The sequence below is a fragment of the Bombina bombina genome, chromosome 3 (genome assembly GCF_027579735.1).
Source record: "Bombina bombina isolate aBomBom1 chromosome 3, aBomBom1.pri, whole genome shotgun sequence".
Taxonomy (NCBI): Eukaryota; Metazoa; Chordata; class Amphibia; order Anura; family Bombinatoridae; genus Bombina; species Bombina bombina.
In genome coordinates this window covers 330324339-330347758 of record NC_069501.1, presented here as the reverse complement: position 1 = coordinate 330347758, position 23420 = coordinate 330324339, and the positions used below count along the sequence as shown (strand labels likewise).

Sequence of the window (23420 nt, the reverse complement as noted above, 5' to 3'; positions counted from 1 at the left end):
TCTCTTCTTTGGTGGTTGTCACAGGATCATCTGTCCCAGGGAATGTGCTTCCGCAGACCAGCATGGGTCATAGTGACGACGGACTCCAGCCTCTTGGGCTGGGGTGCAGTCTGGAATTCCCTGAAGGCTCAGGGTGTTTGGACTCAGGAGGAGTCCCTACTCTTAATAAATATTCTGGAACTGAGAGCAATATTCAACGTGCTTCAAGCGTGGCCTCAGTTGGCTTTGGCCAAATTCATAAGATTACAGTCAGACAATATCACGACTGTAGCATATATCAATCATCAAGGGGGAACAAAGAGTTCTCCAGCGATGATAGAAGTTTCCAAGATAATTTGATGGGCAGAGACTCACTCTTGCCATCTATCAGCAATCTATATCCCAGGAGTAGAGAACTGGGAAGCGGATTTTCTAAGTCATCAGACTTTTCATCCAGGGGAGTGGGAGCTCCATCCGGAGGTGTTTGCGGCATTGATTCGTCAATGGGGCACACTGGAATTGGATCTGATGGCATCTCGACAGAATGCCAAACTTCCTTGTTACGGGTCCAGATCAAGGGATCCCCAAGCAGTACTGATAGATGCTAGCAGTACCTTGGTTGTTCAGCTTGGCTTATGTGTTACCTCCTTTTCCTCTCCTGCCTTGTCTGATTGCCAGAATCAAACAGGAGAAGGTTTCGGTAATCTTGATAGCGCCTGCGTGGCCACGCAGGACTTGGTATGCAGATCTAGTGGAGATGTCATCTCTGCCACTGTGGAAACTGCCACTGAGACAGGACCTTCTCATTCAAGGTCCGTTCCAACATCCAAATCTAAATTCTCTGCAGCTGACTGCCTGGAGATTGAACGCTTGATTTCATCTAAGCGGGGTTTCTCTGAGTTGGTCATTGATACCTTGATTCAGGCTCAGAAGCCTGTCACTAAGAACATTTACCATAAGATATGGCGTAAATATCTTTATTGGTGCGAATCCAAGGGCTGCTCATGGAGTAGGGTTAGGATTCCTAGGATTTTGTCCTTTCTCCAAGAAGGATTGGAGAAGGGATTATCGGCTAGTTCCTTAAAGGGACAGATTTCTGCTTTGTCAATTTTACTACACAAGCATCTGGCGGATGTCCAAGACGTTCAGTCTTTTTGTCAGGCTTTAGTCAGAATCAATCCTGTGTTTAAACCTTTTGCTCTGCCATGGAGTCTGAATTTAGTTCTAAATGTTCTTCAAGGGGTTCCGTTTGAACCCATGCATTCCATAGATATTAAACTTTTATCTTGGAAAGTTTTGTTTTTAGTTGCTATCTGTTCTGCTCGAAGAGTTTCTGAGCTTTCTGCGTTACAATGCGAGTCGCCTTATCTTATATTCCTTTCGGATAAGGTGGTTTCGCGCACTAAACCTGGATTCCTTCCTAAGGTTGTTTCAAATAAGAATATTAATCAGGAAATTGTTGTTCCTTCTCTATGTCCTAATCCTTCTTCTAAGAAGGAGCATCTGTTACATAACTTGGACGTGGTCCGTGCCTTGAAGTTTTACTTACAAGTGACCAAGGATTTTCGTGAAACATCTTCTTTATTTGTTGTTTATTCTGGAAAGCGTAGGGGTCAAAAAGCTACGGCTACCTCTCTTTCTTTTTGGTTGAAAAGCATCATCCGGTTAGCATACGAGACTGCTGTACAGCAGCCTGTACTGCTGTACAGCTCATTCTACTAGAGCGGTGGCTTCCACATGGGCTTTTAAAAATGATGCTTCTGTTGAACAGATTTGTAAGGCTGCGACTTGGTCCTCCCTTCATACCTTTTCCAAATTTTACAAATTTCTTCTGAGGCTATTTTTGGGAGAAAGGTTCTTCAAGCAGTGGTGCCTTCTGTTTAGGTATCTGTCTTGTACCTCCCGTTCATCCGTGTCCTGTAGCTTTGGTATTGTATCCCACAAATAAGGATGAATCCGTGGACTCGTCGTATCTAGTAGAAGAAAAGGAAATTTATGCTTACCTGATAAATTGATTTATTCTATGATACGACGAGTCCACGGCCCTCCCTGTCATTTTAGACAGATTATATTTTTGTTTTCAAACTTTAGTCACCTCTGCACCTTTTTTAGTTTCTCCTTTTTCTTCCTATACCTTCAGTTGAATGACTGGGGGGTGGAGTCAAGGGAGGAGCTATATAGACAGCTCTGCTGTGGTGCTCTTTGCCACTTCCTGTTAGCAGGAGGATAATATCCCACAAGTAAGGATGAATCCGTGGACTCGTCGTATCGTAGAAGAAATTAATTTATCAGGTAAGTATAATTTTCCTTTTTTACCATGGATTTGTAATCTGAGTGCTGACATGCATTATAGATTATTAGCATGCACATGGAAGAATGACAATTTAACATGTTAAATATTTCTTGTTTGAAAATATGTTAACAAACACCATAAATGTATATTATATACATGAATGCTCATTGTACACTACATAACTATATATGCTCCTTGGCTTTAAGGTACAATTCCAATAGCCAAATTAGTTGTCAAGGACAAACCTGAAAATACAGAGCTGCCAAACGACCTACATCTTGCTGAACTGCAGCAAATTGGAAGATTTTGCCCACTGTCAGCTACTGTATTTAGCTTTTCAGTGTTCAATCAGGTAGTCCAGTAAAAACTATATTTAAATGCTGGACTCTTAATTAAAAGTGTCATCGACATTTTTTTTATAGACCTCCTACCTTTCTATCTATTACAGATATGGCCCACAAACAATTAACATGGCACATACACAACTCTGTGTGTTAGTACTAGTCAATTATAACAATCAGTAATGGTGGTGTTAAAACACTGCCCTGATTCTGTTATGTGTATTGCCTGTAGGGTAAAAAATATCTGCCTTGTGTTTTACACTGCTAATCATGAAGGTGTAAAACACTGCTCTGTGTGCTACTGGAATTAAAAGAACTTCTTTGTGTGTGTGTTACTGTCAGGCAAAGGGTGAAAATCACTGATTTGTTTGTTACTGACCGTAAAACTGATAAAATTATCATTTGCGAAAAATATATATGTGGAGGTCAAGGGTGTTTTTTTGTAGAGAAACAATTGTGTGATCCCAACTACCACCTGTGCCCTGTCACCTACAGGCTGTCCAGTAATTTTGTGAAAGACAGCTGGCAACCCTAACTGTATTTCTGCTAAGCCAGTGATGACCTACCTTGGCGCCCCAGATGTTTTGGAACTGCATTTCCAATGATGCTCAAATAGACTGCAAAGTGCCTAAGCATTGTTGGAAATGTAGTTCCAAACATCTGGGGTGACATAGGGGTTAGCCATCACTGTGTTAAAGAAACCTGGGACTTTTCTTGTATTTTGCAGGAAAGGATAAATTCTACCTTAAGCCTAGTTCTGGCTAGACTCACACCAGAGCCTCCCAGTCACAGGAACATAGGCACTTTATGCTGGGAGGAACAGAAGTAGCAGAATTACTCAGCATGTGAACTGTTTTCATAAATAAAAACCGGCATATCTTTAATATATTAAAATGATCTCAGTTATCTAAAATCACCTTATACAAACATGATAAAAAGTAATTACAATAATATTCTAAAACTTTGGAGTTTTCAAATTTCACTTTATACTTTTTACTTGTCTGCCCTGATCATGGCCTATGAAATAAGTAAATATAGGAGAAAAATAAGTGGTCAAGTAAAAAAACTACATCATATATTTGTTCATTCTCTATTTTCATCTAATTTATTTCACAAAACTGCACAGAATTCTAAATGCCTTTTATTTTTTTTTGTAGCCCAACAGGGGTTTTTTCAAGGACAACAATAGATGACCCAGGATGTGCTGACTGTGTTTATAAAAATAATGGGGTTTTTTTGTGCCAATATACAGTTTTGCCTTTAAACATCAGGCATTCCTTGTGTATAGATATATGGAGAACAGTGCATTACTGGGAGCATTGTGTGAGTCAGTAACATGTGGCTTGTGTCTGCAGTAACCAATAAGCTGCTCCTGAGTCTACCTAGGTATCCTTTTCAGCAAAGGATAGCAATAGAACAAAATGTATTAGATGATAGAAGTACATTGAAAAGTTGTTTAAAATCACATGCTCTATCTGAATCATAAAAGAAAAAAATTGGGTTTTATGTCCCTTTAGTACATTTTACAATAATATGGTTAGTTTGATTTACAAAAAAATTAAATAAAAAAATGAATGTTCGTAACACACTTCTGTATTTTTTAAATTGGTTGTCATTAAATATGAAAATAGGGAAATGTAATAAAAAAACAGATGCCATTAAAAGTATAAATACAGAAAAACAGCTTCTTGTAGTGTAGTTAAAGGTATTCAAATAACAGGCAGCTGAGCACTTGTCATTGTACATAAGCTGCACAATCAGTCAGAAATAATACGCACACAAATCTACAGGTGTATTTAAATGCATCCCAGAAATCCAGAGTTACACAAAAACAGGCGTCCAAAGACCTTAACAGGCACCATTAAGAGTCACTGCTTGAGACTGTACTCATTCCCCTTTGGTTAGTCCACAACAGAGAATAAAAATGTATTCAGCCATCATGTTCCAATATGGTGGCAAGTTTTTATGTACAAGTCTGTGGCAAACCCTGCCACCATGAAGACAAATTAAGGTCCAAAGACCTTAACAGGCACCATTAAGAGTCACTGCTTGAGACTGTACTCATTCCCCTTTGGTTAGTCCACAACAGAGAATAAAAATGTATTCAGCCATCATGTTCCAATATGGTGGCAAGTTTTTATGTACAAGTCTGTGGCAAACCCTGCCACCATGAAGACAAATTCATGCACTTTCTTTTTAAAGTACCAGATATATTGCAGATTGAGACCAGGCACCACCAGGTCCTACTGTAGTAATGCCACCACTGAGGACCAAAGGGGCCTCTGAATGTGTGGGCCTTTAAGATTCCTGTAGTTATGCCTACAGCCTACAGATAGGCACAAGGTGATAACATAAACAGGGCAGTTTGCAAGTAAATACTAGGGGAAAAAACAAAAGGTAATAAAGTAGGTGACATGACACATTTTAGACCCAAAGAACAGTGCTATTGCAATATGAGCAGCAATAACCGGTGCATACTCTTCACCTAAACAGGTGTGAGGCTGTCTTGCATTCAGTGCAGTGCAATCAGTTAGAGGAAATAGATGTGCGGGGGGGCAGCCTACAGAGCCAGTCGTTGTGAGGAGGATCATTTGAATGTAATGCTGGGGTGCTGGTACCTGGCTCTAGCCTGACTCACGGAAACAGGGCAGGGGGCAGGACTGAATGTGACCTCGCTCACTAACACAGCAAGGCAGTGAGACTTAGGGCAGGGCTGGCCCTGCACCATGCACAAATAATATTGCTAGTAACTGAGTGGGCCTAAGGTAACTGACCCCAGCCCCCCCCAGGGAAATGCCCTGTATGCCCTACCTTTTTAACTCATAAATAAGAACTTTTTTTTCACCTAGTGGAAAAACCTGGTAATATTTTTCTACCTCTGTGTTTTTGTCTATGATTATTATTTAGTTATTTATTTCCTTTGTTGCTGAGAAACAAATGTAAGAGTCTTCCTGTATAATACGCGACTAAAAAAAGGCTAACATCTATAAATGTGTTCATTTTCAAATAGATAAACTTTCATTGTATATGTTGTGTATATATACATAGGCTTTGCTTTAAAATAAAAAGACATTTTAATTGAATGCCATGTGTAAATAAACTCCAGACTTATTTTTATATACAGTGATTCTCTTTCATTGGTAGATCGTGATACACAGTAAATTCTTTTAGCTTTCTGTGTACATAATCTAAACCATAAAACAGCAAGAGGAAATTATGTGTTGATCTTCAGTTATCTGCATCCTGTATATCAATGGAAAGTTCATCTTCGTGAACTAAACAGAATAACACACTATAATGGTTTTATCGCTGTGCTTCATTGCAGCCCTTGGCAGCCAAAAGGTTAACATTAAATTATGGAAAAGAGAAGATTAGCATTAGTTTGTCCTTAAACTGTTGTTTTTTTCTCTCTCTTGTGCATATGAAATAAAATCAATTAAAGTAAAAATGGTTTAACCCCTTCACTACTAAACCCATATTTTTTCTTTCATGATTCCAATAGAGCATGCAATTTTAAGCAACTTTCTAAGTTACTCCTATTATCAATTTTTATTTGTTCTCTTGCTATCTTTATTTTTTGGTTCAGCACTCTAAATAGCGCTTGCTGATTAATGGGAACATTTAGCTACCAATCAGCAAGTGCAACCCAGGTGCTGAACCAAAAATGGGCTGGCTCCTTAGCTGAGATTCCCTCCATTTTCAAATAAAGATAGCAAGAGAACAAAAAAAAATGATAATAGGAGTAAATTAGAAAGTTGCTAAAAATTAATTTCTGTATGAATCATGAAAGAAAAAATGTGGGTTTAGTATCCCTTTAAGCATTTTTGCTATCACTCAATTAAAACATAAATAGAGCTTTGTTTTTTTCTATTTACCTATCAAAACTATTTATGTTTTAAGTAGATAACCCAAGGTATTGATCTAGTCAAATTTTGGTATATGTCATGCCACCATATAACTGCCAAATTCATTCATATAAAAAAAAAATTTACCTTTTTCACAAACTTTAAGTTTCTCACTGGAATTATTTACATACTGCTTGTGCAATTATAGCACAAATGATTGTAAAAGCTTCTCTGGGATCCCCTTTGTTCAGAAATAGCAGACATGCGTGGCTTTGCCATTGGTTTTTGGTAATTAGAAGGCCGTTAAATGCCGCTGTGCACCACACTTCTATTAGAATCACGGCAGTAAAGGGGTTAATCATTAGCTTGTAAGGTTAATTTTAGCTTTAGTGTAGAGATTAGCCTCTCACCTGACACCTCCTACCCCCTGATCCCCACGTGATCCCTCCCAAACAGATCTCTTCCATCCCTCACTTCCCCACTAGTCACCACTATCTTAAGTACTGTCAGACAGTCTGGTATACTTGTTGAAGAGGATACCTAGGTAGGTAGTGTGCACGTGTGTGGAGCACAGTATCGAAGCAAACACTGCTGCAATCTAGTGCTTCTGCCTATGTATAATATTGAAGCATTCTTGCAAAACTGTTGCCATATAGTGCTGATGGGCACATGCATGTTTATAAATGTTCCTTCCCCAAAACATTTTTTATGATTCAGACAGTGTATAAATGTAAAATATAAATTTAATAAAAAATCCAAATTATTTCTATTGTCGTTTGTGACCATTTGTTTTTTTTTTTAGCAAAGGATAATAAACGACAATAGAAATAATTTGGATTTTTTTTTAAATTTATACACTGTCTGAATCATTAAAATTTTTGTTTGGGGGTTTCATGTCCCTTTAATAAAGTGTTAAAGGGACATATAACTCAAAATTGAACCCCTATTAGAAGAGCAATAAGGTTAACTTAGAATATTCTTATAATTATTCATTATTGTTATCAGTTATTTGTATAACGCCAACAGATTTAATAGCACTAACAGCTAAGCCAAATTCCCTACCCACCTATATTAATTCTTTGGGATAGAATTTGATATTATCAGCATCATTTTCAAATGAACGACATAAGAAACAAATTACAAAATATTGATGAGGTAGGATCTGACTCACCAAAGATTTAAGACTATATTTCCAATATGTATATATTTATATTATATATGTACAGATCTTCTGCCCGCTCTAATACAGTTTTGAAAGGATATATTGGAGGATAAAGTTAATACACTCCTAAAACTGCAGATTTCCTTCAAGCATTCTTCAGTTCTACCCAATAACCTCGATTCTGAGCTAATTTAACCCCTTAACAACAGCCCACTGTCATTTTCACTCTAAGGGGTTAAATAGCAAGTGTTTCCCCGACAGCACAGAGGCTGCGTAATTTCCAAATGCCTCAGGTAGTGATGCATGTTGTTATAGCATGCCTAAACACCTTAAAGGGATATTAGGCGATGCTCCTTTGGTAAAAACAAATATGTTAAATCAAAGTACACTTAAAACAGAAGCAGATTGTGTAAAAAAAAAACAGCAACTAACTTACTTGATTTCTTGAAAAATTAGCACTTAAAAATGATCACTGTAGCCCCTGCCCCTAGTGTGATAAGTGTGGAACATTTTTGAAACTTAAGTTCCATTCTGGCAGTTCTGAGCATCAGCAAATCCGACTCCCTGTTTATCTAGTCTATTCACTTAAAGGGAAACTGAACCCAATTTTTTTCTGTCATGATTCAGATAGAGCATGCAATCTTAAGCAACTTTCTAATTTACACTGTGTGCAGAATTATTAGGCAAATGAGTATTTTGACCACATCATCCTCTTTATGCATGTTGTCTTACTCCAAGCTGTATAGGCTTGAAAACCTACTACCAATTAAGCATATTAGGTGATGTGCATCTCTGTCATGAGAAGGGGTGTGGTCTAATGACATCAACACCCTATATCAGGTGTGCATAATTATTAGGCAACTTCCTTTCCTTTGGCAAAATGGGTCAAAAGAAGGACTTGACAGGCTCAGAAAAGTCAAAAATAGTGAGATATCTTGCAGAGGGATGCAGCACTCTTAAAATTGCAAAGCTTCTGAAGCGTGATCATCGAACAATCAAGCGTTTCATTCAAAATAGTCAACAGGGTCGCAAGAAGCGTGTGGAAAAACCAAGGCGCAAAATAACTGCCCATGAACTGAGAAAAGTCAAGCGTGCAGCTGCCAAGATGCCACTTGCCACCAGTTTGGCCATATTTCAGAGCTGCAACATCACTGGAGTGCCCAAAAGCACAAGGTGTGCAATACTCAGAGACATGGCCAAGGTAAGAAAGGCTGAAAGACGACCACCACTGAACAAGACACACAAGCTGAAACGTCAAGACTGGGCCAAGAAATATCTCAAGACTGATTTTTCTAAGGTTTTATGGACTGATGAAATGAGAGTGAGTCTTGATGGGCCAGATGGATGGGCCCGTGGCTGGATTGGTAAAGGGCAGAGCGCTCCAGTCCGACTCAGACGTCAGCAAGGTGGAGGTGGAGTACTGGTTTGGGCTGGTATCATCAAAGATGAGCTTGTGGGGCCTTTTCGGGTTGAGGATGGAGTCAAGCTCAACTCCCAGTCCTACTGCCATTTTCTGGAAGACACCTTCTTCAAGCAGTGGTACAGAAAGAAGTCTGCATCCTTCAAGAAAAACATGATTTTCATGCAGGACAATGCTCCATCACACGCGTCCAAGTACTCCACAGCGTGGCTGCCAAGAAAGGGTATAAAAGAAGAAAATCTAATGACATGGCCTCCTTGTTCACCTGATCTGAACCCCATTGAGAACCTGTGATCCATCATCAAATGTGAGATTTACAAGGAGGGAAAACAGTACACCTCTCTGAACAGTGTCTGGGAGGCTGTGGTTGCTGCTGCACGCAATGTTGATGGTGAACAGATCAAAACACTGACAGAATCCATGGATGGCAGGCTTTTGAGTGTCCTTGCAAAGAAAGGTGGCTATATTGGTCACTGATTTGTTTTTGTTTTGTTTTTGAATGTCAGAAATGTATATTTGTGAATGTTGAGATGTTATATTGGTTTCACTGGTAAAAATAAATAATTGAAATGGGTATATATTTGTTTTTTGTTAAGTTGCCTAATAATTATGCACAGTAATAGTCACCTGCACACACAGATATCCCCCTAAAATAGCTATAACTAAAAACAAACTAAAAACTACTTCCAAAACTATTCAGCTTTGATATTAATGAGTTTTTTGGGTTCATTGAGAACATGGTTGTTGTTCAATAATAAAATTAATCCTCAAAAATACAACTTGCCTAATAATTCTGCACTCCCTGTACTCCTATTATCAAATTTCCTTCATTCTCTTGGTATCTTTATTTGAAATGCAAAAATCTATGTTTAGATGCCGGCCCATTTTTGGTGAACAACCTGGGTTGTTCTTGCTGATTGGTGGATAAATTTATCCACCAATGAACAAGTGCTTTCCATGGTACTGAACCAAACAAATAGCTTAGATGCCTTCTTTTTCAACTAAAGATAGCAAGAGAACAAAGAAAATTTGATAATAGGAGTAAATTAGAAAGTTGTTTAAAATTGCATGCTCTATCTGAATCATGAAAGAAAAAAATTGGGTTCAGTTTCCCTTTAATAGTAAACCAACTCGGGAAGTTTTAAAAAAAAAGGCGACCACCACCTGCTATATACAACCTATATGTGTGAAAATTGTTCCACATATGTTACAACTTAGCCTTATTACAGTATTTTTATAGTTTATGTATTATTGGTTAAAGTACTATTCATTTGTGTGAAATATGTTCCATATTCGGTCTTAGGCTACTTTGTTAGGACTTTTTACTCGGTATTTCTTACATAGGCTACTCTGTTAGATCTATATACTGGGTATCCCTCATATAGTTACGATATGCGTGTTGCACATTTCCTATATATGTGATAATGGTTCCACATATGTTCTATAACTTAGCCTTATTACTATAATTTCTAATCTGGGTTAACAACTTAACACCTTTAAATTCTATCTGAATGTGTGAAATATGTTCCACATTGGTCTTAGGCTATTTTGTTAGGACTAGCTACTGGGTATCCCTCATAGAGTTGCTCACTCTTTCAGTTACTATCTGGGACTGTGTCCCCCAGTGATGTGCAGTCACTAGAGGCAGGTGAGGCAGTGCATCACCTCTCATATGGGCAAAAATATATTTTTTTTTTATTGGCTTTAAATAAAATTGTAATTTTTTTTCCCAGCATTTTTTTTCCTCACAGCTATATGTTGTGCAATGAAGAGGCACAAGCAGGTCTGCCCACCATTACACAACATGCTGCGCCACCTACTGGATGCAAGTGGTTAAGATCATTGCATTGCCCATTAACTGCTTATTTGAGGCAGTCCTATTTGGGCTGAACCAATCCAGCGAGAGGCATTAGTAAGTGGAACATAGGGTTGGGGCTGGATGTTAAATCATATAAAACAAAACAAGAACGGAAAAAAACAACTTTCATATATTTTGTTGCTGTCCTGTGAACCTGCTAGCTTTGCTAAAGTGAAAAAGAGAGTTCTTTTCTTCCCCTCTAAGTGCAATGGAATGTGCCACTGTCACTTCCTGAATCCTTCCAGAGCAGGAGAGAGGCACAGAGAGCAGTGTTTCACCCACATCTTATTAAAGTAAGATTTTACTGAAAGATTCTGTTAGTTAAAATGATAATTTAATGAATGTGGTTTAGTGTTTGTTTACTCTTTTATAGCAGGGTCGTTTTTGTATTTTGTTTACTCAAACTTTACACCCACTAACTTAGCAGCTTGCCTCTGTACTTCACACTAAATTTCTGAACTCTCTGTAGCTCTGCTGTTTTATTACTTTAAAATGCAGTGATCCCTCTCCCCCCCCCTTGTGTGTGTGTGTCTCTCTCTATCTATCCATCTCTCTCCTTATGTGTTGTTCTCCCCCATGGTCTCTTTCTCTCTCTGTCTCTCTTCCTCCCCCTCTGACTCTCATCCCTTTATGTAATGAAAGAATCTATAAGCATAATTTGCAGCATTAAAGTAAAAAGTATGTTTTAAACATATTTTAATGGGCATGGATTTCTAGATCTCATAATCAGAGCAAGCAGTGTGTTATCTGGCAAGAGTTTCTGTTACAATCCTTTAAACTAAAATCAGATGTTTACTAAGTTGACCAGTTTTCCAAGACACCATTTAAAGGGACATGAAACCCATATGAAACCCATATGCAAATTTAAATAACTTTCCAATTTACATCTAATATCTAATTTTCTTCATTTTTTTGATGTCCTTTGTTGAAAATCATATCTAAATATGCTCAGTAGCTGCTGATTGATGGCTGCACATAGATACCTCATGTGATTGGCTCACCCATGTGCATTGCTATTTCTTCAACAAAGGATATACAAAGAATGAAGGCGTATCCTGCCACTGCCTCACCAGCCTCTGACGTCACTGCACGTCACTGGTGTCCCCCCCCCTAGTGTGGTGCATTACACTGCACTCACTATATGTGGGTTCCCTATATTGATCCCAGCATATGATACTACTCAGTATTTATAGTGTGACACGGTTGTTACAGGCAGATATCTATTTTTGGTATCTTTTAACATTATATGTTATTTATGTTGCCCGTCTCTCACGGACTTTTATCCTGTTATTATTAAAAGTTACATTTTATACTGGGATCCTTACCCTCAATTTTCTCTCCAAGCGAGTGCTGTAATTGGTGATTTCTTTCCATCCTTTTCACTCATTATTATTAGCACTCAGCACCCTCCACAAACTCTCTTTTGTGGATCAAAATAGGCTTTTTGTGTTACACACACACCTAATCCCAATAATTTTTCAAGTTTTAAAAAATAAATACAAGGTAAAATCCATTTAAATAGATAATACATATTGCAATGATTACTATTAAGTATAAGCCTCTGCTTAGTGCTTTTTTATTACAACAATGAAACAGTTTAATATCCCTTTAAGGACGTGATGTACAGGGTACATCCTTATTGTTAAAGGATTCTATTGTAAAGTGCTATACCCAGGTTGTAATGCCCTGACACATGGTGTTTGTTTTATAGATCTTGATTATACAGTCTGTCATACTTATTTTCACTTGGAATAATTGGAGACGTCTTTATATCTGGATTATATATGGTTTACAATTTCTCCTTTCCACCAAGTCAATATTGTTTTCTTATATTAAGTACATCATAGACAACGTATATCAAAAGTGCTGTTTGTTGAATTTATGCAATTATCTTATGGTTATTGCTCCTTTTTTAATGTAATAATAATATTTTGATATGCTCTGTATTCTAAATGTTATTTATGTTTATACTAGGCGATAAGCCTGCTTAGAGGGCAGTCTATTTAAAAAACAAAAACAAAAAAAAACTACAACACCCAAAGCTAAAATTACAAAAAATGTAAAATTACAGAAAAAAATAAAAAAAGCTATCCAAAATAAAAAAAATTAAACCTAAACTAATACCCCTATAAAAATAAAAAATCCCCCCCAAAATACCCCCCCCCCTCAATCTAATACAAAACTTAACGGCGGTGCAGAGCAATCTTCCTCGACGCGTGGATCCTCAGCGGCAGTCCTCGGCGGCATGGAGGCTCCTCTTCATCCGATGTCTGTCGTACACTAAAGATTGAATGCAAGGTACAGCAATCAATTTGGGGTACCTTGCATTCCTATTGGCTGACATTTTTAAATCAGCCAATAGGATTAGAGCTACTGAAATCCTTTTGGCTGTTTAAATCAGTCAATACGATTTTAGTAGCTCTCATCCTATTGGCTGATTTCAAAATTTCAGCCAATAGGAATGCAAGGTACCCCAATAAATTACCTTTTATTCAATCTTCAGTGTACGACAGATGATCGCATGAAGAGAAGCCTCCACGCCGCCGAGGACCGCTGCTGTTAAGGACCGCCACTGAGGATCCACGCATCAGGGAAGCCATCTCTGCCTGCGCTCCGGATGAAGATAGAAGATGATGGAGCCACCTGGAAGAAGACCTTCTCCGCTGGACTTCAGGAATGGTGAGTACCTATTAGGGGTTTAGTGTTAAGATTTTTTTTATTTTTTTTTATTTTTAAGATTAGAGATTTAATGGGCTGGAAAAGAGCTGATTGCTCTTTTAAGGGCTGGAAAAGAGCTGAATGCCCTTTTAAGGGCAATGCCCATATAAATGCCCCTTTAGGGGCAATGGGTACTTTAGGTTTTTTAGTGTTATTTTTTTTTTTATTTTGGTGGGTTTGGTGGGTGGAGGGTTTTACTGTTAGGGTAGTTTAGTTTAGGGGGTGTTTTTATTTTGGGGGGCTTTTTATTTTTATAGGGATTAGAGTTACAGTATTTTTTTAATTTAACATTACAGAAAAAATAAACAACATTATCAAAGTTTTTTATTTTTTGTACTTTTAGATTATTTTTTTGTAATTTTAATGTTAGGTTTTATTTAAGTGTAATTTAGTATTGGGGTTAATTTAGGGGGTGTTAGGTTAGGGGGCTTAGCAATTTAATTAGTTTTTTTTGCGTTGTGGGGGAGTTGGCGGTTTAGGAGTTAATAGGTTAATTAGGTTTATTGAAATGTGGGGGTTTGTAGGTTTAGGGGTTGATAGGTTAATTAGGTTTATTGCAATGTGAGGAGTTGGCTGTTAAGGGGTTAATATTTTAATTATGTTATTTGCGGATTAGAGGTTAATTACTATATTATTTTCTGATGTGGGGGTTTGCGGTTTAGGTGTTTGTTAATATTTGGTGCGGGAGGTTAGTTTTTTTTGTTATATTTCGTTCGGGCGGTGGTTATGTGTTTTTTAGTTAGTTCTTGCGGGTTGTTACATGTTTTTTTCGATATTTCGTGTGGGGGCGGTTGCATGTTTTTTTTTTTTGTTTGTTTTTAAGGCTTCGGGTTTGCCTATGCTGCATCCAGGTGGATTCTTTTAGCTGTGCACGCAGCCAACGTTCTTTTGGCTGCTTCGTGCAGCCAACATTCCTTTGAGGATGCATGCACAACTGGCGAGGGACGCGTTACAAATGCAATTATAGCATAGATTCTGTATTGTGTGGATAAATAATAAGAAAAAAACTATAACTAAATGTTTCATTACCCAGGTAAGCTAACTAGTTTACTAGTGTAAACAATAGTGTTAAAGGGATAGTCTAGTCAAAATTAAACTTTCATGACTTAGATAGAGCATGCAATTTTAAGCAACTTTCTAAAGGCTAGATTAAGAGTTGTGCTTTAGGGTAAAAAAGCAGCGTTAACAGGTCCTAATGCTGATTTTTTATGCCTGCTGCTATTACGGGTCTTGAAGGTTTAGGGTCACAGCACACATTTTTGGCCTTACAGCAAACCGACTTATGTAAACTTCGTAAAGTCTATTTTCAATGGGACTTCCATAGCGCCGGTATTACGAGCTTGTCCTGGGAGGCCAAAAAGTGAGCGGTACACCCTAACCTGTCAAGAGTCCTAACGCATTTAAAAGTTAATAGTTAAGAGTTTTATGGTACAACGCCGTAACATAAAACTCATAACTAAAGTGCTAAAAATACACTAACACCCATAAACTACCTATTAACCCCTAAACTGATGCCTTCCCACATCGCAAACACTATAATACATGTATATAACAATATAATACATTTTGTAACCCCTAATCTGCCGCTCCGGACATCGCTGCAACTATAATAAACATATTAACACCTAAACCGCTCCACTCCTGCCTCGCAAACATTAGTTACATATTATTAACCCCTAATCTGTTGACCCTAGAATCGCCGCCACCTACCTACATTTATTAACCCCTAATCTGCCGTCCCCAACGTTGCCTCCACTATATTAAATGTATTAACCCCTAAATCTTAGTCTAACCCTAACACCTCCTAACTTAAATATAATTTAAATACATCTAAATAACTACATTTATTTTGCGACGATTGGCAGCGATTATAGAGACGACAGATTAGGGATTAATAACTATTTAATAACTATTCTACCTAGTTAAAATAAATACAAACTTGCCTGTAAAATAAAAATAAACCCTAAGCTAGTTACAATGTAACTATTAGTTATATTGTAGCTAGTTTAGGGTTTATTTTATAGGTAAGTATTTAGTTTTAAATAGGTATTATTTAGTTAATTATAGTAATTTTATTTAGATGTATTTAAATTATATTTAAACTAGGGGGTGTTAGGGATAGGGTTAGACTTAGGTTTATGGGTTAATACATTTAGTATAGTGGCGGCGACGTTGTGGGCGGCAGATATGGGGTTAATAAATATAATGTAGGTGGCGGCGATGTTGGAGGCAGCAGGTTAGGGGTTCATAACTATAATGTAGGTGGCGGCGGTGTCCGGAGCGGCAGATTAGGGGTTAAAAAATATAATGCAGGTGTCGGCGATGTCCAGGGCAGCAGATTAGGGGTTAATAAGTGTATGATTAGGGGTGTTTAGACTCGGGGTTCATGTTAGGGTGTTAGGTGTAAACATAAAATGTCTATGCCTTTCCTTTTCTTGCATTTTTTTTCTGAGTATGTCAGTTACTCCATCTTGGTACACATACATTGTTGCATACTTCCTGTGACAGAAGCAGAGCACTTTTACAGATGTTACTGTTTTTTTTTTTGTTTTTTTTACAACTGTAATATACACTGTGGATTAGCTGATATAATAGCAGAAGAGTTGCATGTTTTAAAAATTATATAACAAATATAAAAAAAACCTCAGGAATAATATATAGAAATGCAGCCACTGCAAAAATGTAGAGCTCACACTATTGTATTGTTTGGTGTACGGCTAAACTGAAGAGCACAATAAAGTTTGTCACAAAGGCAACTATCTGTCAATGTGCACTACTTCAGTCACATGGTATAAGGATACTTAAATTCGAATATGGCGGAGCCCAGTGTTAAGTGCTTCACTAGACCAGCATTTTTGAAGGGTTAAAAGAAGAGAATAGTTTGAACAGAGCTACAGGAAAAACAATAGCAACCATGCTACTGTAATTGTACCCAGCCATTTAATGTTTCTTTAATACTAAGTAATGCTCCACCATTTTGTCCAATAACTCAAGTGCAAATTGCAAACATTCCAAGTTTAATATTTTTTCCTCATCAGCATTTTAAGAATAACATGTGGAATGCATGTCAACACATTAGATAAATTGTCTTAAAAATAACTCATTTGTCTTTGCCAAGGGCCCACAGCTTATTTATTTTTTTGTGTGTACAATATTAAGTTAAATTGTAAATGAAAAAAAACAAAACACTGTATACTATTACTGATTTAGTTTAGTAGAGGGGTCCCACAAATAAACTTCATTATTCAATCTATTAATAGCTAAACTTTCTATATAAAATCTGCTCTGCCCAAGGATATGCTTCAAGTGAGTACATCTCAAAGTATCTTCTTTAAATTGTGCAAAAAGAAAAACATTTGTCTTGAGGAACTGAATGTGTTAAAAACATAATAGTTATGTTATATATATATATATATATATATATATATATATATATATATAAAAACGACATTTTAAATTAGGGGGAGATAAAAGGCGAGTTTAAAATCCTCCACTACGCACAAAATATAGACAAAATAAATAATTGTGTAGTTAAATAACAAATCTAGACAGGCCCAGAGGCTTGTTTTCCCACAGAAAACCTCTGAATTACATTGTTTCCAATGCAGCAAAGGATTCTGGGTAAGATATGCAAATTAAGTACACAATGATGCACCTTTTTCCTTCAGTCTGCTTTTTAGCAGGTTCCCTTTACGCCAAAGTATCGCTGTTCACACAGCTTATAAACTTAGCTAGGGTTAGTGCAATGATTCATAACCATCCCAGGACAGACTGTTTTGTGGTTTTTGCCACTCATCAGCTGGGAGAAGGTTAGAATTCTGTTGCACTTTTAATTTGACCATTAAAGTTGGACTTTTTATCTTCAGCACCGGATGATTTCCCTTATATATATATATATATATATATATATATATATATATATATATATATATATATATATATATATATATAAACCAGTTAGGGACAGGAACCCCAAGAGCCTGTGCTCAAATGATCAAGTGTTCCTGAAAAATTAAGGCTACGGCCGAAACATGTATGATTTTGACCGTGTGCTATGTTTGTGAGCTGCAACTTTAGCAGCCATATCGTTTTAATTTGTTAAATAAATTTGGACTTTTTAATGGAAGTTTTGTGCTGGCTGAATTTATAAATTGTTGTGTGTATATATATATATATATATATATATATATATATATATATATATATATATATATACAGGTATATACACAGTATGTAAATACAAATAAAAAAATCTTTCAGTATGGAAATGTTGAAAATGATTACTTTGACAGCATCAAATAACATTATTATTTATAATGTGTACTTATAGCAAGGCAAGGTACTCACCTTGTACAAATATCTAGCTCACATGTAATATTTGGGGGCGCTAACCCCTAAACTATGTACAATATACAATATTTTATAACTTTTGTACATTGTTTACTGAACCCTCAACTTTTTACAATTTATAAGAGTTCATGAAATGTGTTTACAAGGATATCAATAGGTTGTGTTTTCTTTAATCCTCTAGGAACTGGAACATTTGGAAGAGTCCATTTAGTAAAGGAGAAGACGGCAAAACATTATTTTGCCCTGAAAGTCATGAGCATCCCTGATGTCATTCGTCTAAAACAAGAGCAACATGTACACAATGAAAAATCCGTCTTGAAAGAGGTTAACCATCCTTTTTTAGTCAGGCTGTAAGTACTAGAGAGTTTATATTAAACTTTTTGTAGTTGTTTCTTATAAACCAGCATAGTGAATCCTGCATTGTATTTCCTGTGCCACTCCTATACCTCTCCCATTTGCATACCTCCCAACATTTCAAAATTCAAAAGAGGGACACCCCCGGCAAAAAAATTGAAATGTGGTGGGCGGGGCTTAAAAAAATCATAAGACCAAAGTAATATAAATAAAATTCTAAATAAAGTCATATATTTTAATACACTTAGGCAGCAAATCAAACACAAGCTCAAACCACTGGTATGGCTATGTGAGCTATGTATTTAATTAGTCTTTGCAAAGACATTGCTAAATATTTTTATCTTAATTGGACATTTAATAATAAATTATTTAAAACTGCTCTCTGCATTCCCCATTAATATTCTAGATTCTCCCCTTTAAAGTCAGCAAAAATGCACATTAGCACACTACATAGCATACACTTACACATGCAGATACACACACACTACATAACATACACTTATAAAGGCAGATAAACAGATACACACACACACACACACACACACACACACTTTACATAGCATACACTTATACATGCAGCATACACGTATACATGCAGATACACACACATTACATAGCATACACTTACACATGCAGATACATACACACTACATAGCATACACTTATACAGGCAGATAAACAGACACTACATAGTATACACTTAGACATGCAGATATACACACACACATTACATAACATACACTTATACATGCAGCATACACTTATACATGCAGATACACAGACACTACATAGTATACACTTATACATGCAGACACACACACACTACATAGCATACACTTATACATGCAGACACACACACACACTACATAGCATACACTTATACATGCAGATACACACTTATACATGCAGATAAACATACACACACTACATAGCTTACATTTATACATGCAGACACACACACACACTACATAGCATAAACTTATACATACAGATACACACACACAATTATGGATACAGATAGACACACACACTACATCATATATGGGTATCTGTAATTCATTGTATGGGGTCCTGGGATTGGCAAACACATTAGCTGGCAGTCTGCGGCTGCCACTGTTCGTTACCCTGGTATTAGCACTGCTCATTGTATAAAACTGAAGGCATGCTAGTATTATCACCAGGAGTTAGACAACATCACTACCAGAGGTAGGTTAGAGAGGTCACCATTACCCGTGGTCAGAGTGTATACAGCCTTCTTACTCCTGCTTAACCCACACACCATTCCTTTTCCACAGGGAATCTAACAGGTATCTAACCCTGTGAGAGCAAAGCCAGCTGCTTCTGAGTAGAGGCCCAATAGAATTAAAAAATTATTTTTTTTTATGCATGGGGCAAATCGGGACAGACGGCTAGCAACCCGGGACAGGGGGATAGACCCCTAAAATTGGGACTGTCCCGTGAAAATCGGGACAGTTGGGGGGTATGCATTTGCAGCATACAATAGTCTTGTTATTTATGTTGTATGCCAATGGATTAACTTGATCTCAGTAGATAAAATGTGTATGTTTTGCTTTTGTATATCTATGAAGTTAGAGAGGTTTGTGAAATTGTTGTTTGCAACCTCCATATGGGATACATTTTGACTTTGACAAATTGTGGCATTGTTTTTCATTATTTTTAACACATTATAATTCAATTACTCAAATGCTGCTTTTTTTAAATAAATAAAGAAGCCAAGTTGTTCGTTTTTGTTAAAGGGACTTGAAAACCAACATATTTCTTTCATGATTCAAACAGAACATACAATTTTAAACAACCTCCCTATTTACTTCTATTATCAAAATTGCTCTGTGCTCTTTGTATCCTTTGTTTAAGTAGCAGCAATATACTACTGGTCGATAACTGAAAACAATGGGTGTGCCAATGACAGGAGGCATATATGTGCAGCCACCAATCAGCAGCTAGCTCCCAGAAGTGCATTGCTTCTCCTGAGCCCACCTAGCCTACACCCTTTGTATTGTGACTATCTGGTGGTAGTCACAGCGAACTACACATCACTGTTGAACTTTTACTAGAAGTCAAATATTGAGAAATGCATTTCAGATTTGGTGTGGGGGATATTCTTTAACTATCCGTTAGTTAAAGGGACATGAAACTCAAAAAAATGATTGCATGATTCAGATAGAGAATACAATTTTAAACAACTTTCTAATTTACTTCTATTATCTTATTTGTTTCATTCTCTTGTTATTATTTGTTGAAGGAGCATCAATGCACTGTTAGTTTCTAACTGAACACATGGATGAGCCAATGACTATATATATATATATATATATATATATATGCAGCCACCAATCAGCAGCTAGAACCTAGGTTCTTTGCTGCTCCTGAGCTTACCTAGTTAAACCTTTTAGCAAAGGATAACAAGAGAAGGAAGCAAATAATAGAAGTAAACTGGAAAGTTGTTTAAAATTGTATTCTCTATCTGAATCATGAAAGAAAAATGTTGGGGTTTTCATGTCCCTTTAAGCCTTTAAAGAGCATTTAATACAGCCACATATTTTATTTTAGAACTGCTTTCCAAGATGTAAACTACAAACATATATTTACAATTACTCCAAATAGGTTTTTCAGGAGTGAGGCGCGGTTACATTGTTGTTAGTGTCAAAGTGATTGCAAGCAACACAACCGGCTATATATATTGCTCTGAAATGGCAAAACACTGCAAACGATGCCTGTGTGGAATATGACAATTTGTAAAGTAACTATCTCACAGGGTTTCCTCTCAGCCATTGTTTGCAAAGTTCAGTTTCATACTGTTTGTCTCTTTCAGGGTAGTGATATCATAATCAATTCATGTAGGTCAGAGGAAGACACAAACAGTTTTTGTACTTGGTTGAATATTATGCTTACAATGAGAAAAAAGCATAAAATCATCATGCTGTAATAAAGTATGGATTACGTCTTTTGTTAGTACTCAGTCTACAAATGGTAGCTATAGCTTTGAAATAATTTCTGTATGTAAGTTTTTGTTTCATGTGTTTATGCTATTTTATGACAGACACTGATTTACTTACAGCACGTGGGATTTTGGAGCCAGTTGTTAACAATAATAATACGTCTTATAGTTCAAGCCTATTATAACATCTGATTACCTAACTGAAATCTGGCCTACGTTTACAACTTCAGTGATGACATATTCAAATTTAGATCTTAAAATAGAATGCATCTTTCTTGCCAGAACTTCTATTTCAAGGAAGTACTTACAGATTAACAGGAATTTGTCTCTTTCGATGCCAATGCAATGATTGTGGACAGAACAAAGACATACTGTACATTTCCAAGTACAGATGCCGTATAGGTTGTTATAAGGTAGCAATATACAGACAGAATAGTAAGACCATGATCAAACACCCAGACTGGTAAAATTCTAGTAAATTAAGGTTAAAATGAATTTAAAGGGACAGTAAAGTCAAAATGAAACTTTCATGATTAAAGGACCACTAAATACAGTACAATTGCATAATTGAATGGACACTCAAGTGCAAATAAACTTTTATGACGCAGATAGAGCATGTAGTTTTAAGACACTTTCTAATTTACTTCCATTTTCACATTTTGCCCAGTCTTTTTATATTCACACTTTCTGGGGATCAAGAGCCTACTGAGCATGTGCACAAGCTTACTGGGTATATGTATACTAGTCTGTGATTGGCTGATGTCTGACACATGATACAGGGGGCTGGAAAATGGAAGAAAAAAAATAAATTAGTCAGAAAAAAAATCTACTGCTTATTTGAAATTCAGAGTAAGTGTTAAATCATTATTTCTTTTTAAAGACACAATGAGTCCACGGATTTCATCCTTACTTGTGGGATTTCACCTCCTGGTCAGCAGGAGGAGGCAAAGAGCACCACAGCAGAGCTGCTATATATAGCAACTCCCTTCCCTCCCACTCCAGTCATTCTCTTTGCCTACGTTAGTCATAGGAAGAGGTAAAGTGAGGTGTTAGTATAGATTCTTCAATCAAGAGTTTATTATTTTTAAAGTAGTGCAAGATTGTGCTGCTTTGTTCTAGGGTGTAGCCGTAGTCCATATCAGTCTCTTCAGTAGAGCTTTTGGTGGCTTTAGAGCAATAGGAACTGGTGGGACATAATTCTCACTGCGACTCCTATACATTTATGCTTCCCTAATCCTGATAGCCTAAGCAAACTTAACTCAGGCTTATATTATTCCACAGGGCTATGGGAGGGAGAGGACCTCTTAAACCTGTTGGACTGTCCTGCTGTCGGACAGCATTTAAGGTAAGTGCTAACTTTTTACATTCTGGGGAGCAGACTCAGATTAAAGTGGGCACTTAGACTTAATTTTCATCTTTATTTTAATAAGACTCATTATGGGCTTCTTATGTGGGGACTTGAATGCTTCTGGTATGGAGGGTCCAGTTTGACAGCTACAAGTACATGCACTGGGGCTGGGAGAAAGCTTACAGTATTTTTCATCATTTATTTATGGTGGATTACGGTTCCTATGTGTTTTTTACTCTGGTGTAAGGAGATGTTATGCCCACGATGGGCGGGGCCTCATTTTTGCGCGCTGGTGTGTGTTTACTGCGCAGTTTACAGCCGACTGAGGTGGATGTTGTTCATGTAGCTCTGCTACTGCATGCCTTCTGAGCAATCAGACAGGAGGTTGCAGAGTTTGTGAGGTCCTGTGTGTCCGGATCGTGCTTTCATCAATAAGAAGCAGTCAAGTGTTCCGGTCAGGGAGCAAGTCTGTTGGCAGGTAGGCATCTCAGCAGAGTTGCTGAGGTGTATAGGTGTCAGTTTTTTGTTGTTCTTTATATATTGGGAACATTTTTCTGCTTCACAGTAAAAAAGTTGCGATTTTAAAGTTTAAAGGACAGTAACGTTTTCTCTTTTGACTTTTTTCCATCATCAAATGTTTTGTTAATTATTTGATTTGTTTTGGCCATATGTAATTTTTTCCTTTTAAAGTGACAATAAAGTTTTTTATTTATTTTCTTAAAGAGATAGTAACGTTTAAAAAAAAAAAAAAAAGCAATCTCGGATGTACCCTCTCAGAGAACAGAGATGGAGG

General features: G+C 36.9%; 1 protein-coding gene across 1 annotated transcript in view; it reads left to right on the top strand.

The window, feature by feature from the left end:
* Nucleotides 1-23420, top strand: part of PRKX (protein kinase cAMP-dependent X-linked catalytic subunit) — a 352993-nt gene that overhangs the window by 221942 nt on the left and 107631 nt on the right. Inside the window, exon 2 of the mRNA XM_053706444.1 lies at nt 18148-18316. Within this exon, the coding sequence (XP_053562419.1) occupies nt 18148-18316 (169 nt within the window). The remainder of the gene's footprint in view (nt 1-18147; nt 18317-23420) is intronic.